Source organism: Neltuma alba, unplaced genomic scaffold (assembly GCF_004799145.2).
Source record: "Neltuma alba isolate B1F8T4 unplaced genomic scaffold, ASM479914v2 tig00011709_pilon, whole genome shotgun sequence".
NCBI lineage: Eukaryota > Viridiplantae > Streptophyta > Magnoliopsida > Fabales > Fabaceae > Neltuma > Neltuma alba.
This window is the reverse complement of record NW_021636345.1, coordinates 253,733-267,248: the sequence shown is the minus strand read 5'-3', so window position 1 is coordinate 267,248 and position 13,516 is coordinate 253,733. Positions and strand designations below refer to the sequence as shown.

Genomic DNA, 13,516 nt, shown 5'->3' with positions numbered 1-13,516 from the left:
TTCTCTCCGCCTTTCTCTCACTCTTTCTTCCTCTTCCGTCTCCCATCTTTCTCCTTTATTCTATCACTCCCAATTTCTAACTACCTCATCCTCCATTTTTTTCTTGTGTCAATTAATGCTTGCCCTTATTTTTCTTTGTTCTTTATGAATTGCCCAGCCTTTCCACCGAAGCCTTTCCCCCGAATTCGGCAGAAAGCTGGGTATTTTTTTTAATAATATTATATTATTTTAATTAATTGATATACTTTTTTTAAAAAAAAAACAGTATTTACAAGAAGGACAAAAATTAAAAATACATGTAAGAAAGAAAACTGGGTAAAATGAAAAATCAGGTGGCAAAAAAAAACAGAGAGAAGGGATCCAATCAAATCTTCCACGCCGCTCAGGAAAAAAAAAAACCAAAAACAAAAATCAAATCTTCCACCGTCTCAATTTTAAACCAGCTCTTAAAAACTTCCATTTCTTGAAGCTTCAAAAGGCTTCGACTCCTTCTCAGCCCATATTTGCTCGTGGCCCATACCCTGTATCATTTACATTTTGCTCAGCTTGCAGAACAATCGGTGTCTCGTCTCAACTTCAAATGGCAACTTTTTTACCAATAGAGGTTGGATTTAGCTAAAAGGATTTAAAAAAATGTCTACGCCTAACCCAAAAAAAAAAAAAGAAAAAAAAAGACAGTTCCTCCATAACTTTCCATAATGGTTGATGGATGAATTCTAAGGTCGAAGTCTCTCTCTCTCTCTCTCTCACACACACACACACAAAAAAGAAGCCTTCCATTGTAGCATGGCACTGATGCTTGTGCATAAATTGCTGGCGGCTAAAACTAGTCACGGGCGGTTTGAAATTTCTCAAATAGAGTCGCAACTGTGTGCGCCTTGCATTCCAAACTTCCATCATTTTCTATTACCAATAATTTCCTGCAAGTTTTCTTGGTATAAAACTTTGGCGTATTTCAATCTTCTGCATAAGTATTCAAAAGCAACTAGCGAAAATAGTTTCGCTATTAATCTCCTTGCATCGGCTCATAAAAATAAATGGTTCAAATGCTCCGATTCGACCATGAAGTTTTAGTCGGGCATAAATTCTTTGGTTAAGATAAAACTTGCATGTGCATGAGCCATTCCCTAGGTCTCAAGTAGAAGTTCCAAGTGCTCATGAAGCAATATTGAGACCAAGGAAAGAGTCTGGGATTGAATGAAATATGTGAAGAAAGACCTCAGACATTTTTTTTTTAAAATTACCATTATTTATCAAACTGCATAGGCACTTCACGAGCTACACTTCAGAGCATTCAAATTACAGCCAGAAAAAATAGAAAGTGTAAACCAATCACTGGATCTAGTGATGGAGAATGCCAAATTAAAAGTTCAACCGAGGCTGAAAAGTCTCTTTTACAACACTACAGAAACCTACCTCTGCTACATCATTCATTATGCAGTCCTCACTTGAAAGCTTAGAACTTAAGCAGAGCACTAACTGGGGAAAAGATAAAGAAGCAAAGCAAGAAAAAAGGCAATGAGTCAACCAACTATACCCTGTATACACTCACTAATCCAAAAATCTTATGTACTGATACAGTGCACTGAGGATGATGAATGACCTCAACTGGGAAGAACCTCCATATAAAAACGGAAGTAAAGAGCTCAAGAGGCTGCGGTCGGCAGATACAGAGTGCTAGGAGCAATGTCACTCCATGGACAGAAAGAATTACATGACCACAAAATTTAGAATAAAATCCTGCAGACACGACCACTGATGCTGATTGATCTCACTTGTTGCCTATACAGAGTACTCTCCTGATATGACCGCGGTCTTTACAAGCCCATTCCTTAATTTAGAAGGCCAAATTCATCCCACGTAGCAAAAGAACTCATCAATATTGGTTTCCTAATTATAAATCTTTACTGGCTTCTCAAACGTGTGGCGATTCTGGAAAAACAAAACCCATATATAAATTCATACAGAGTAACCAAACCGGGCATCGGCCCAAAATTAAGTAACGGTTGCACCACCAATTATGACTCAGACTGGTACCGGACAACTAATGACAAGTCCATAAGGAAATCCAACCTTTCAAGCAATGCTCACTAACCTGATTAACAGTATGTGGTCTTTTAGGAGCGTTATCAGCATGCTCTAAGCCAAGATACTGCTCCCAAGCACCATAAACATCCCTCCTCTATCATAAGAAAGAATTTTTTAATTAAAAAATGTAAATATAAATTCAAGCTAACAAATTAAACTACTGATATGATTCAATCTGAGCAAGTACAAAACTTATTTGAAGTTCAATGGACGTACCTGAAATCGACTGGATACAATGTCTGAGTCCTGAAGGTACTCAGGCCGCCCAAGTGAAAGAAATGCAAACTTCCACTGGCCCCATCGAATATAAAAATAAAAATAAAAGGTTTAGTAACCTCAAATATAATATTCAATTTTTTGTCAGTAAAACACACATCATTGTGACCAATTTTTATTCAGAAGCCTGGTAGAAGAAACGTACCTTGGCAAACTCCTCATCTGGAACTTGAAGTTTCTGTTGTATTCGCACTTTAATATCAGCTAAAGTCTCCGCTTCATGTATGACCAAAAAGAAGGGATCCCCAAAATTCTGAATTTTCTGTGCATTTCAGATGGAACCCAAAGGTACAAGAGTTTCAGCATATTATCAATATCAGCACCAAATACCAAAGACATCAAAGTGGAGATTGCAAAAAATGAACGAGATAGAATTCACCATTTGGTTTTGAGCTTTGTCCTTGGTAAAATGGTACACATGAATCAGACGATCATGAGGCCCAAGATTTTTCTCTTCTTCCGGAATCTGCAATTTGAACAGCCAGAAATGGAGACATTCATTGAAGAGAAACAGAAATTAAACATTAACACAGTCTATTAGTTTTAAGAAAGAGTAAAATACTCTGACCTCCCTTCTGTTTTGCCTTAATTACACGGATCTCTTTTCTATTTTGATAACATACATTTTAGTCCAAACTATTAACACTGTTAAGGAATATTTTGAAAAGATTCTTGGCATACATTTTTTAATTAAAAATTATTAGAATAAACCTTGTTTCCTTCTTTACCCCTCATTATTTTAAATATATAGTTTATCTTTTAATATTAATATTTATTAATAATCTATTTAATATTTTTACTAAATTTAATAAATTAAAACATAAATTTATAATTTTATTGAAAATACATATATACAATTACAAAACATTTTTTACTAATATATATTTAAAAAATTACATCACAAGGAAGTTTAAATAAATAACAAATTTATTGTAAAATAAAAATTTGTATTTATAAAATTAATAAAATTTATACTATGGTAATCAATTCAATAGTATAGCAAAACATATTAAAATATTTATTAAAATTATTTTTTAATTTCAAATAAAGATGTATGATGTGTTATTAAATGATAATTATTAAGTAATATTTGTATTAAGAAGGGACAATTTGGTCAAAATAATGGGTCAATCCTATGATTTAACGGCCAACTATCGGATGGGTGGATGGAAATTGAATCTCAAAACTAGAAAGGAGGTTTGTGCAATATATATTTTGATTTTAAGGGAGGTCCATATAAGTTTTCAAAATAAAAGAGATGTCTTTGTAATTTACGTTAAATAGAAGCGAGGTTGATGTATTTTACTCTTTAAGAAATCATTCTGCTCAGGTTATCATTTATACGTTAACAGTTCTTTTGGCCAAAATTTATACATTACATTAACAGTTGAGCAATTCATAATATTCACTATTCAACGACACACAGTGAGAGTCCTACCTCCTCCGCACGTAACGTCCAGTATTGATCATTAATGTTCTCAATCTTTTCCGAGGGGGGGAAGACCTGCACACACAGGCAAGGATAGGATCAACATATATAATAAAAAATAATATCCTTTAAAAGCATCTGCATCTGCACACTGGACTGGAAGATCTCAAGTAAACCCTACATTAAGTTTTCTTTTCCAACTTTCCCAACAAACTAGTCAGCAGTCATACTTATACCTTGTATATTTTGTGATAGAAGACTTCAAGCAGCCTAAGCTCAGCATTGGGATGAGACAACTCCACCTGTCCAATATAATAAAAAGTTAAGCACAAATATTTTTTCAAGTGTGAGTAAAAACCGGAAAAGGAGAATGTCAGCAATCATATTTAGAAAAAACAATGCTGAAAAACTCTAATCAACTGCATAAATCTAGCATACATAGCATTCAAGTTTAAAAGACCCCGTAAGTTTCCATGTCAGACTTAGATCATGTGTACTAGCTGGAGGGCAAAAGAGACCGCGTTCTGTGCAACTGATTATCAAGTGATAACACACTTACTATTTGAAGGCTCGGGTTCTAACAGGGCCCTAATGGTAACTTATGTAATATGAATAGGGATGTACTTAAACGCTTTAGAGCATGGGGCTAGCCCATATCAGCACAGCTTAGATTGGAAAACCTAGATGCCAAAACAACCTTGATGAGTGATATACTAAAGAGGTCTTCAAAAGTTGAGAAAGTCGTTCATTTTATTTCATTCCTCCATCCCGCTCTGCATCAAGGTTGAATCAGAGTCCAACAATGAGCTTTGCACCACATCATCCAGCCTAAGAACTAAATATTGTTGCTTAGATGTGAACGATGCTAGAGAAGATACTTGTTCAGTTAATGAAAGATGAAATGAAGATTTAAAAAATATATATAATTAGTCAAAAATTTTAAATTGTCAAGAAAAACATTTTTTGTCAAGAAACTAATGCCATCATTGAATATGAAATAATTGAATCAATTGATGGGTATATGAGGAAGGCAATCTTTCCTGGATTATCTCATCAAGGCTTCTGCTAATAGAGCCTGGCCAGGTTGAAGTTGATGCAAAGGATGACAATACTAGCATTGTTAATCTTGAAGTTGAAGCATTTAAAGAAAAATATTACTCCCTCTGTCCCTATTTAAAGACAACAAATATGTAAAAATTGTAATTTTTTTCCTTCAAAAATGCCCGTATTTTTTGGGGGGTTACAAGGAAGAGAATAAGAAAATTATTAAAATAAAGAAAATGATGCTTTTGGAAATGAGATAAGAGATATATTGAGTATTAAATAAGTAATTAATTTTTTGGGGGGAGGCGAGACAAAATAGGACTATGAAAATTCAAGATATCTTGCAAATGTTCCTAAAAATTAGGGACAAGATAGAAATGGTAGTTGTTTCTCATAAAAAGGGATGGAGGAGTAAGTTTTTGGCATAACGTTTTGGACTGTCCCCCCCCCCCCAAATTAAAGTTGTTAATCCCAGTGAGTTTCTGAACCTAATATCATTGTTTCTACCATACCTAAAACCTTCCATTGCCACTGCACGGTAAAGATGCCTTTTCATTTTTTGGGCCCATGCATCCACTCTAAAAAAAAAATTGAAAAGCCTAGTAAGAGTAGCAAACCTAGTATCATTAAGATGCATGTTTGCCTGTTCGGTATAAAGAGGCTCTTGTCCTCTTGTCCATAATTATTGTGAACTTGATCCTTGATGCATTGAATTGATCGTTTGAAATTTTAACAATTTAGATCCTTTTCTTTCACACCTCCTTCCTGTTCCCCATCATTAACCCTTTTAATTGGACATCCAAAGTGGGTCTTCAATAAACAAGGTATGAACCAGTCACCTTCGTTTTAAGATGATCAAGGACATCCCCCACTGTGCTCTGCTTTGGGAGTCTGATAGTATGAATAACAACCTGACCATAAAAAATTAATGAATAATAACAATATGACAAGAGGCATAAACAAGATCAAAACAAAACGAGTATTAAGATTCCATACTCACCTCATCCTTAGTGGCATGATTAAATGCAACTCTCAGAGTTTTCAAACCTTGCAATTCTGGCAGTGGAATGTCAAGTACTTCATAGTACAATATATCTGAAGTCTGAAAATAAATTTTCCATTGAAAAAAGGAATATATTTTTGTATATCAATAATTCATTCCCGAGGACTGAGCAATAACTACCTGGTTGTAATGAACAAGCATGTCAGACAGATGGTCCACCCCACGGTACTTAAGAGGCTGTGGCTTAGGTTGTTGAGAGTAACAGTTATGTGGGGTGAGCCTGATTTTGGATGGATCATCCAAACCAAGTTGTTGCGCTACTCTCTCCACCACATCATCGTATGTATAAAGCCTTGACCTAGAAACCAGTATACAATATGTTGTTATATAAGGATGCAAATGCAAAACCGATATATATAAAGATGTCAGTAGTCAAATAAATCAGGCCAACCCAAAAAAAAAGTAGTCAAACATAATCATTTATATTCAGCAAATTACAAAGTGCTTACATCTCTAGGCAGAAATCGTCTTCCTTAGGTTTATCCAGAGATCTAAAGTGAACAGCCTAAAATTCATCAAGCACAAACAAGCAATATCAGTAGCTGACAAACCATCCTTATATTTAGAGATTCACAATTAATCCCCTCCAAATTAAAAAAAAGGGGTAAGAAACAAAGAAAGAAGAAGTATAGATAATTTTTATTTTCCATAAAAAATGCAAAAAAACTTGCAAGGTTTATCTCCAGCATCATCCACCCACCCCCAAACTCACAAAACATGGAAGGAAAGTGAAAAACGTACACAGAGAATACCTATAGACATATGGGCATGTTTCCCCACACACACACAGCGTAGGTTTTATGCACGCCTAATTTATAGCCACACAAATTGCATAAAATCAACGCCACAAAACATACCTGACGATTGTGGACATATTCTAAATATGAAGGCACATCTGGATAGCGGACACGTTCGTCACTATCCATAGCGGCTGCTTTTTGAAAGCAAACAATATCTCCATCTCCTAGCTGTAACATGAAATTCAAGTCAAACAGAGAACAAGAAAGTAACTTGGAGAATCCAGGGTAAGGAAACTTATTTACCTGGCTTGCTCGAAATGTGAGTTTTTTGTCAATAGGTTCACACATGACATTTGGTTCAAACTTAATTTCCTACACAAAACAGGCATAGGAAACGTCAGTTCCCCAATGCAACAAAAAAAAAAAAAAAACCGTTGAAAAACAACTCACATTTCATCAAAACTAAAGATCTTCCATCCCAAATGGGACTGCACGAACAACATGGCACAACTTATTTGTTATGAACCAAGAGCAAGTTTAATTAAGAGGGGATACATGTCACTAATGACGTGATTATGGATTAAAACCATAGGTCATGTCATAATGACATAATAAAAATACTAATAAAAATGACCTTATTTCCAATGTTAGACTTTTTCCTGCTGTATGTTCATAAAGGCACCTCACGGTTAAGTACTCACTACATTGGAAAGTGTATATTGCAGACCTCATGCAAAAAAGTTGAAGATTGAATCCAAGATATTACCCAGATTAAACCATTCCCAAAACTCATGGAAATGAAGTGACAAAAGAAACAATAAAAATAATTCAGGTTACAAGCCTCTACAGAAAGAATGACAGACATCAAGATTCAATCCTCCATGGACTACCAAGATAGCGTCACTCAAAACTTGCCTGACCCTTGATGAGAAATATCAATTTCTATTGCTTCAGTTACATAGAATTAACCTAATAAAAATTCCCAAACTCCCACCCTAGATCAAGACCTTCACTTTTTTTTCTTTTGGATTGATTTGGTTTCAAATGGATGGAATTGATTTTGAATAGAACTATGCTTCCAAGATACAAGGATGCAAACCAAGTTTGTAAAACTAGCATGAAGCTGCAACTGAGAAAAATGACCGAAACAACGCAAACCAACCTCAAAAAGTGCAATCTCTTCCTCAGGATGATAACCAGCCATTTCATTTAATTTTGTTAATATCTCTGATGGCTTACCAAAACTCTTCACAAAAAGCCTTCCAACATATCTGCCACCATAGAAATATAGATCTAACCTCAGCAGGACACGGGGACTTACACACCCCAATAAAGGCAAATCAACAAAATTATACAATACCGCAGTTCCTCTTTCTCAGGATCATATAGCTTGAAGAAAAGTAATATATCATCTTTTGTCTTCTCTGGCAGTGCAATGGGACGTAAATCCTAAATAATAATGCAAAATGTCAACAACGACATGTTTATGCAATCAACTAGAAAGCAGCTTCCATAAATATAAATATTAAGCGTTACCAGCCCCAGCTCCACTTCCAAAAACAACTTTAGCTCTGCATTGTGAACTTTGTTTGAAACTTCTCTCAATTGCCCAACCTGCAACATGATGATGGTTGAGATCAAATAAAAGCCAACTTCTGATACACGAAAATCACCACTAGGTGAACTGATGATAAGCCCACCCTCATATGAAAGCTAAGATATGCTTCCAGCTAACAATATCATGTGAATAACAGCTTTTAGAAATAAGACAACATGCAGCAATAGAACAGAAAATATTAGGCTTCCGTAAAAGATCAATTTTTACAAAAGCAAAATGTTGCTCAAACCAAGAAGGTCAGCAGCAGTTAAACAGATATGAAGCTTGCTATAGCCGAGACCAAAATAAAGGGAAAAAAAAAATGAACGGCAAATAACAAGAAGAAGATTGGTTAGAAAACTACTAAAAATGTGGTTTCCTCAAGGCGCGTCAATGGCCAGTCAGGGCGGTAGGAATGGTTTCGACGCCTTGCCCAAAACCAAAAGCGCATAAATTGCACTGGTATGCCAAACTCTTTTGCAACCTCCTCCTGCAGTTTGCAAATCAACAAAGAAATATAACCACCGAAAATAATTCAACCAAGCGTAATAAGAAATTGACAATCATCACTCACATCATAAGTTTAAAACTAAAATACTCATCCAAAAAAATTCTGACAGCATAGATTGATACCAACCATTTCTGCTTTAAATTGTTCTACAAACTCACCAACTTGATGCTGCATCAATATTGGTTACTTCCTATATGAATGTACGTGAATTTTGCAGGTTTATCAGTCATGAACACAAAATACACATAGATGTCCTGCACATTAGACACCAGGTCCACCACTTTTTTTCAGGGTGGTTAAAAAAATAGCTTCAGGCAACATCAAAATCGGTTTGAATGTTTCTAACCTCTATTTAAACAGCTTTTTAATATTTGTCATTGTTGGCGGTGAAGAAAATTGGCCCATAAGGACCAGTATTTAACAGCAGAATTTTTATTTATTCCCTGCTCATGTTCCTGATTGTTGCTGCTGCTGCTGCTGCTTATGTTATCTTAATTATATGGGATTTTATTGTTCAGATTAATGGTCTTGGGCTTGGGCCCCAAATAAATTATTAGGCGTAAACACTTACAATTAACAATTTGTACTGCAATTTGATAGCTATGCAAAATACTAACATTTTTCTTAATTTAACTTTCTTCAAGGAATGCAACAGACTTGGATTAACATATAACCACGCAAGACCAGACCAAGCTGTTAGCAGAGCATACTACAGAAGAAAGAAAACAAGTTAATACACTGTGCCAAGATAGACAATAGACAGTCCTCGCAGAAGAGTAAAAGGATGGTAGACCACTAGATTGTCGTACCTTGAAATGGCTAAAAAGCATCTGCTTTTTGACACGAAAACATTTCACTCTGTCATGGTCTACAAGATCAAAATATATATCTCTTCCAATCTGTTTTGCAAGATCTTCATCTCGTGCCACCTAAGAAGCAGCACAGGAAAATTCTGGTGAAGTTAAAGAAGCAGTTGATTATACAAAAATCAAGATAGGGAATTGATGACCTTTATAATGGTGTAAAGGTGAGCCTCTTCTTTCTTTTCATGCTCTTTTGCTTCCTTTTCTTTTATCAACCTCTCCGGCAATAATCCACTGCATAATTCCGTAGAATAGCCCCCAAAAAAAAAAAGTCAAAACTGGAAAGTATAGGGGAACTAAAATTACGTTTAATTTTGAGTCCAACATTTGACAAGGTACTTCTCATAAAATACATTTTTTATTTGACAAGAATCAGCAAAAGGTATAAGTTGTTTTGAGCACAACAAGCAGCCTTACTTCAACTAGGTGGGATTGGCTACAAAAAATAATGTCCTTTGTTAATAACTAAATTTTTAGATAGATTGTTAACCAAAAAGTCTGGTTTAATGTTTCCTTGAATCTTCCTCCCTCTATGTTTTAGAGGACTCCATAATAATCATGCAAGAGGTACAATTTCTAATAAAAAGCAACAAAACCACCAGAGTAACAATAACAATCGGAATTAAATTGGAGTTTATGAGAAAAGCGTAAGTGATCCAATGGGCTTTAGGCCCAATGAATTCGAACTCCAACAGGGCTCTGACATGAAGATCATTTATAAACAAAACGATCTTTTTGGGTCATGAAACAGACTAATCTTTGGATGACTAAAATGACACGAGGATCTCATATCCCCGAAGAAAAATAAAATGGCACAGTGATCTCAATCAAAAATTAAAATTAAGAAGTTCAGTGCTGGCAAAAAAAAAAAAAAAAAAGAGGTTCAGATTTTATTTTATTTTATTCTTATACTCTTGCTTTTTTTTACTTTCAAAAATATAGAAATGTAAATTGAAGATAATCACTTCTTTGAAAAATAAAATTATCACTTGAAAGCTAATAGTAAAAAATTTTAAATCTAAAACGTCCAAACTAAATTTAGATAACCAGAGGTCGAAGACCAACATACCCCGTGCTTGTATCCTCTACTTTTTTTCGAGTAACAAATAACATAATTTCAAAAATAAATAAATAAATAACCGTACATCAAATCAAATGGCCACCAATCTCTACTCAAATTAAAATAAGGTGAGCCTTTTCAGGACCAAAACAGTATCCTCTGCTAGATTGCGCAAAACTGAGAATCTTAATACAGAGCAAATAAAATGCCGCAAATAAACAATGAAATAATGAATAATGCCCAAAAAAAAAACTATTTAACCGCATAAATAAAAGCATGACAGCACTGCACAGAAACATAAACGCCAAAAAGGAACGATGAAGCACGATCAAGAAGAAGAGAATGTTGAGAGATAGACGAAGAAGAAGAGAGTTGGTATTTCTCATCGAAGAACCTGTTGATGTTGGCTGGCATATGAGCGTCGGTAACCGAACTGGAGACTCCGATGGCCTGGGCGTGGAGCAAACGATCCATGGAGCAAACGATCCACACTCCTAGTCAAGGAGTCCATCGCACGCGTGATCCCATCTAGAGAAGACTCCAACCTTTCTAATCGAGCGTTAATCACACGCTGCTCTATCAAATAAACAACACCTCCAACGTCCGGCCCAAGATCCTCTGATCGGGTGTGTTAAAAAGCCAATGATAAAGAAAAGGACTAAAGTTACTTTATCTTTTAATTTTAACTTTATGTAAAGTTTTATCTTTATTCTTTAATTTTTAAAAATAAATTGTTATTCTTCTAACTCTAAATTACTAATAAAAAAATAATATTGAGTTTTTAAATGCTAATAAAACATTACTAAATACTAACATATTCAATTTAATATTCAAAACAATCATGATTGATACAAAAAAGTATCATTTAATACTAGTAATTTTAGGATTAAATGATTAAAAGTATATTTTTTAAAATTAAAAAACCAAACTGAAACTTAACATAAAATTAAAAGATCAAATATATACTTTAGCTAAAGAAAAGCATACTAAGCTCTATGGAAATGGGCCAAAAGTGAATATGGGCTATAGATGAAGTAAATGGTCCGAAAAGCATGATAAAGGGCTTAAAGAACATGGTTTACATGAGGAAAGGTTTATTAACCAAGATTGATTTTAACAGAAAAGATTAGTCTCCCATAATGTAATAGGTTTGAATTTTTGCTGAAAGAATTATCCATACTTAGTGCTCAACAGTACCTCGAATAGGATTACTTTGAATAGGAGTATATTTGTGCTTGCCAAAAAAAAAATATGAGTAAAGATTTATAGGAGAATTGTGTGAAGAATTGTGTGAAGAATTTTGCGAATTGCCTGCTCCTCTCCAACCTTCTCTTTCTCTTGGCCTTCTCGAAGGATTTCTTCTGCTGCTTTCATTTTTCTCACTTTCTTTGGCTATTTTTTGGTCATTTTCTAAGTTGTAATGCACTATGATTGATACACCATAGTAATGTATCAGTGTGACCATCACAGTAGACTTACGCGGGAAGTAGTTTAACCTCTTTTTTTGGAGTAGTTTAAACTCTTACCACCTCCAATCCTAATTATAAGACCATATTTATAGACTAAAAATGAGATCTTATAATTAGGACCGGAAGTAGTATTTATTAAGGTTACAATCTACCATAGTTTCTTTAATGAATAGTAAATAGTAAGTTCAAACTTATTTTCTAGACCAACCACCAGGAGTTGGATCTAGTGGAAGGGGCTAGTCTCTCACAACGTAACGAATCAAGATTCGAATCCCTACTGGAAGAGGTGCCCGTATTTAGTACCCAATAGTAACTAAAAAAACTTATTTTCTATACCTATTTAAGTAAATAAGTATGGACTATTTTAATAAAGATCAACTTATAGACTTACAGACCTGATCTATTTATTTATTTTTTAATGTGCACTATTTTATATAATATATTATAAATAAATTTTTAGATTATCTTTAAAATAACTAATTTAGCTGTAATGCAAAGTTTCATATCTTATCATTTACCATTACAAAAAAATATGTATTTTGTAGCGGTTAAAATAAGACATTTCTAGCGGTTTTAACGGCAACAAATAACATTTGTAGTGGTTACAAAAACCGCTAGAAAATCAAGTGCAAGAAAAAATTTCTAGTGGTTATAGTAACCACTACATAGTATGGTCAAAACGCCAGAAACTTTCTAGTGGTTAATTAACCGCTAGAAAAATCTAGTAGTAGGAGACGAAATTTCTAGCGGATAGAAACCGCTGGAAAAAGCAAAAAAATTAGTAGCGGTTATATAACTGCTAGAAAGTTCTGAACCAAATCAAATTTTGTCGGAAAATTAAATTTTTGAATTGGCGCCAAAACATTTCTAGCGGTTTGAACCGCTAGAAATTTGACGCAAAATTTAAATTTCACAAAATTTGTATCGCTATTTTTTTTATTTCTAGTGGTTCAAAACCGCTAGAAGTGTTTTTCCAAGCACAAAAAAAATTTGTGGTTTTTTATTATTAGAAAACATAATATTATAAATTTAAAAACCATTAAATAGATTATATTGGAGAATTTTTGTTAATTTGTATAATTAGTTATGTATTACTTTTTATATATATTTGAATTTTGTAATAAACAATATCTAATTAAATTATGAGTGTGTCAAAAGAAGTGAATTTAATTTAATAAGATAATTGAATTGAAGATTTAATAAGATAGTTGAATTGAAGATGACATAGTTTAATTAACCGCTAGAAAAATCTAGTAGTAGGAGACGAAATTTCTAGCGGATAGAAACCGCTGGAAAAAGCAAAAAAATTAGTAGCGGTTATATAACTGCTAGAAAGTTCTGAACCAAATCAAATTTTGTCAGAAAATTAAATTTTT

The 13,516-nt window shown here is 34.0% G+C and overlaps 1 protein-coding gene across 2 annotated transcripts; it reads right to left on the bottom strand.

The window, feature by feature from the left end:
* Window positions 1-1,315: 1,315 nt before the first annotated feature.
* Window positions 1,316-11,281, bottom strand: LOC114717122 (ubiquitin carboxyl-terminal hydrolase 13). Of its 2 annotated transcripts, none has more exons than XM_028902212.1 (20): window positions 11,066-11,281; window positions 9,758-9,845; window positions 9,558-9,677; window positions 8,602-8,727; window positions 8,177-8,254; window positions 8,001-8,089; window positions 7,803-7,911; window positions 6,944-7,012; window positions 6,758-6,868; window positions 6,350-6,405; window positions 6,021-6,198; window positions 5,838-5,939; window positions 5,677-5,748; window positions 4,030-4,095; window positions 3,803-3,868; window positions 2,744-2,830; window positions 2,510-2,626; window positions 2,305-2,379; window positions 2,096-2,182; window positions 1,316-1,932 (listed from the first exon to the last, which is right to left on the bottom strand). In XM_028902212.1, exons 1-20 carry the CDS (start codon window positions 11,143-11,145, stop codon window positions 1,891-1,893), a joined length of 1,818 nt encoding a protein of 605 aa, XP_028758045.1. In that variant the 5' UTR covers window positions 11,146-11,281; the 3' UTR covers window positions 1,316-1,890. The 2 variants fall into 2 exon arrangements, with proteins under 2 accessions (XP_028758045.1, XP_028758046.1); XM_028902213.1 differs by having other exon boundaries at window positions 8,605-8,727.
* Between the last annotated feature and the right edge of the window lie 2,235 nt (window positions 11,282-13,516).